The sequence below is a fragment of the Vanellus vanellus genome, assembly GCF_965231255.1.
Source record: "Vanellus vanellus genome assembly, contig: HAP1_SCAFFOLD_76, whole genome shotgun sequence".
Lineage (NCBI taxonomy): Eukaryota > Metazoa > Chordata > Aves > Charadriiformes > Charadriidae > Vanellus > Vanellus vanellus.
Genome location: NW_028127111.1, coordinates 753,542 through 757,727, shown reverse-complemented (window position 1 = coordinate 757,727; position 4,186 = coordinate 753,542). Strand labels below are relative to the sequence as shown.

The window sequence follows — 4,186 nt, the reverse complement described above, 5'->3', positions numbered from 1 at the left end:
GTTGTGAAAGTACATCATGTAGATGACCATGTACCCAAGGGTCAGGCCACTGAGGAACATCAAAACAACAAGCAGGTGGATCAGGCTGCTAAGATTGAAGTGGCTCAGGTGGACATGGACTGGCAACGTAAGGGTGAACTATTCATAGCTTGGTGGGCCCATGACGCATCAAGCCATCAAGGAAGACATGTGACATATAGATGGGCTCATGACCAGGGGGTGGACTTGGCCACGTTCACTATTGCACAGGTTATCCACGAATGTGAAACATGTGCTGCAATTAAGAAAGCCAAGCTGTTAAAGCTTCTTTGATATGGAGGATGTTGGCTGAAATATCAATACGGGGAGGCCTGGCAGATTGGTTCTATCACACTCCCTCAAACACGCCAAGGCAAGCGCCACGTGCTCACAACGGTGGAAGCAAACACCGGATGGCTGGAAACACACCCTGTGACCCATGCCACTGCCCTGAACAACTATCCTGGGCCTTGAAAAGCAAGTCTGATGGCGACGTGGCACCCCAGAGAGAATTGAGTCAGACAGTGGGACTCATTTCCAAACAGCCTCATAGACACCTGGGCCAAAGAGCATGGCATTGGGCGGGTGTATCACATCCCCTACCATGCACGAGCCTCTGGGAAACTGAAACAATACAACAGACTGCTATAAACTGCACTGAGAGCCATGGGGGTGGGACCTTCAAAAGTCGGGATACACATTTGGCAAAGGCCACCTGGTTAGGGAACATTTGAGGATCTGAATATGTTCAGGAAGACAGTCTGGGTTATTCCTGACACAAGCAAAGGCAAAACTATCTGTGGGATTGCTTTTTTGTAAGGCCCTGAGTGCACTTGGTGGGTGATGCGGGAGGATGGGGATGATCGATGTGTTCCTCAAGGGGATTTGATTTTGGTGAGAATGGCCAATGAATCAAATGATATGATATTTATTGCTAAATTACCACTATATGTCATCACTGATACGGTTGCTATATGCTCTATCTATGGCATTGCAGTGAAAGTGACCTAAATTAATGAAGAATGAACTTTGATGAAACTGAGCAAAGTGCAGAAGTGATGAAAACAGAAGTGGCTGCAGCAACTGGCACCCGGGAATTGTCTTGAGATCAACATCTTCAACCCACAGATGATGGGCATGGGCCATGCCGCCTACACCAGCTGTGAGCTCCAGATGCAGCACGCAACAATTCAACACCACACACCATGTCTCCTGCCGGGAAAGACAGTTACAACAAATGGAGCCCAAAGTCATGGACTAAATGAACTCAAGGGACATTTCAGTGGGATGGGCCATGGACTAAGGGAATGATATCTGTGTGCATATATACATATATGAAAGACAGGAAAATGGTGGTGATTTATGGAAAAGTGTAAGACCTGGGCATGAGGTAGATGGTATAGAATAAGGGGCGGACGCTGTCCTGGTTTTGCCTGGGATAGAGTTAATATTCTTTCTGGTAGCTGCCGTGTTTTTGATTGACTATGAGAATAACATTGTTAACTCATATTGTTTTAGTTGTTGCTGAGTGATGCTTATATTAAGTCACGGACATTTTCAACTTCCCGTAGAAGGTGGGGGGGCACAGACAAGACAAGCTGGCCAAAGGAATGTTCCATCCCATAGACGTCATGCTCAGTATATAAATGGGAGTTGGCTTGGGGGAAGGAATCGGTGATCACTTCTCCAGACAGGCAGGGCAAATGATCATTGTGTGGTGACAGTAATATATTTTGCATCACTTTATTCTATATATACTTATTATTATTATTGTTGTTGTTACTGCTAATGCTTTTATTTTCTGTTACTGTTCTATTAAACGATATTTATCTCAGCCCATGGTTGTTTTTTTTTTTTTTCCCTGCTTTTCCCTTTTCTCGCTATTCTACCTGAGACATCCCGTTTCATTTAAGAGCTGTTACCTGACCGGCCACATCTGACTCAGTGTTGTGCAAGGGTCAGACACAGTAGGATCAAGCCTTAGAACAAGTAGTATAAACCCAGAAAAATATGAATAAGCAGGGTTATGACAAGAGGAAAATTAGGCTCATGATCTAAGATAAGCCCTGGGCAATGTGCAGAGAAGGGGTGGCAGGTTATTGTCGGTGAAACAGCGTCCATTGGGTCAGTTTCGATAGGGCATCCTTGAGCTCCTGGTTCCTCATGCTGTAGATGAGGGGGTTCACTGCTGGAGGCACCACCGAGTACAGAAATGACACCACCAGGTCCAGAGATGGGGAGGAGATGGAGGGAGGCTTCAGGTGGGCAAACACTCCAGTGATGATAAATAGGGAGACCACGGCCAGGTGAGGGAGGCACGTGGAAAAGGCTTTGTGCCGTCCCTGCTCCGAGGGGATCCTCAGCACCACCCTCAGGATCTGCACATAGGACACCACAATGAAAACAAAACACCCAAAGACTAAACAGGCACTAACCACAAGAAGCCCAACTTCCCTGAGGTAGGAGTGTGAGCAGGAGAGCTTGAGGATGTGGGGGATTTCACAGAAGAACTGGTGCAGGGCATTGCCCTGGCAGAGGGGAAGTGAAAATGTATTGGCCGTGTGCAGGAGAGAATTGAGGAACCCACAGCCCCAGGCAGCTGCTGCCATGCGGACACAAGCTCTGCTGCCCAGGAGGGTCCCGTAGTGCAGGGGATGGCAGATGGCAATGTAGCGGTCATAGGCCATGACGGTGAGGAGAAAATACTCAGCTGAAATAAAAAAGAGAAAGAAAAAGAGCTGGACAGCACACCCTCCATAGGAGATGGCCCTGGTGTTCCAGAGGGAATTGGCCATGGGTTTGGGGAGAGTGGTGGAGATGGATCCCAGGTCAAGAACAGAGAGGTTGAAGAGGAAGAAGTACATGGGGGTGTGGAGGCGGTGGTCGCAGGCGATGGCAGTGATGATGAGGCCGTTTCCCAGGAGGGCAGCCAGGTAGATGCCCAGGAAGAGCCCGAAGGTCAAGAGCTGCAGCTCCCGTGTGTCTGCGAACTCCATGAGGAGGAATTGTGTGATGGAACTGCCATTGGACATTTGCTGCTTCTGGGCAGGGGGACCTGTCCAAGGAGGAAAAGGCAGTGACAAACTGGGAGAGACTTCTCTGAGGAAATCCCAATGCCATTCCTCACAGAAATCCCCCTCCCACAGCTGAATGAGGAATGACCCAGCTCATTCCCAACCCCACAAACTCAGTGACACGCTCCCTTATCAGGCAAAATACTGCTTCGACACCTACTTTCCATGAGGACACGTCTGGGGCAGGACTCCCAGAGTCAGAGGCAGAAGAGAAGCTGACCCGCACCCCCTCCCCAATTCCTGAGATGCAGAGTTCAACAGACGGGTGGGGACACGAGGAGAAATGCGCCTGTGCTCTGAAAAAAGGAGTTTAGGAGAGGCAGTCAGACAGGCGTGCAGTGAAGCCTTCTCCTCAGTGACAGTGTCTCCAGACAGAGACACTGCAGGGTACTTGTTTTTGTGTTGTGCATCATTTGTAGGACAAAAACACTTCTCCTGGACTGGAGGTGCAGCTGCCGAGAAGGCATCTCGGGCCATGGACCCTGTGGCTGTGGGGTGGGCGGGAGAGGAGAGCAGAGGCTTGCTGCGGAGAAGTTGTCTGAAGGTGAGGGGATGGCAGGAGGTGCCAGGATCCCCCCTGCCCGGGCATGTCTGGCAGCAGCTCCCTCTGACCCTGCCTGTGTCTGGGCTGCCAGGAGCTGCCCCTGCCTGGAACTGCTTCTCTGCCAATGGGTCTCCTCCCTGCCAGTGCCCCAGAGCCCATCCCACCCGCTGTGTGCTCAGCTCTGCCCTGCAGACCCCTCCTGGCAGCACAGCGCTGCCCGGGGGCATCTCTGGGTGTGCGGGGGCTCAGGAGGGGTTCAGGGAAGTGCTATCGAGAACGGGGGTCTCTGTGCCTTCTCCATAAAGGAGAAATCCACTCCCACCTCCCACTGCCCACCCAGCACCCGAGAGGAGAAATCCCACAGCACAGACTTGTTCTCTTTCAGGGGAAAGGTGCCTCGATGTCCTTCTTCAAAAGGGCCCTCTGCAAATGTCCTGGGAGTGATGGGGATCCGGGAGCAGCCCTGACCCACACAGGTCCATCTCAGCAACAGAAGGCATCTGCCTTGCTGGCAGTCACTCCTTCCACCCACTGCTTCTCCCCACAGAAG

General features: G+C 51.0%; 1 protein-coding gene across 1 annotated transcript; it reads right to left on the bottom strand.

Annotated features, from left to right (window-relative positions):
- Positions 1-2,114: 2,114 nt before the first annotated feature.
- LOC309685507 (olfactory receptor 14A16-like) lies at positions 2,115-3,050 on the bottom strand (the record flags this gene model as incomplete). Its single annotated transcript, XM_082501268.1, has 1 exon — positions 2,115-3,050. One exon carries the CDS (start codon positions 3,048-3,050, stop codon positions 2,115-2,117), a length of 936 nt encoding a protein of 311 aa, XP_082357394.1.
- Between the last annotated feature and the right edge of the window lie 1,136 nt (positions 3,051-4,186).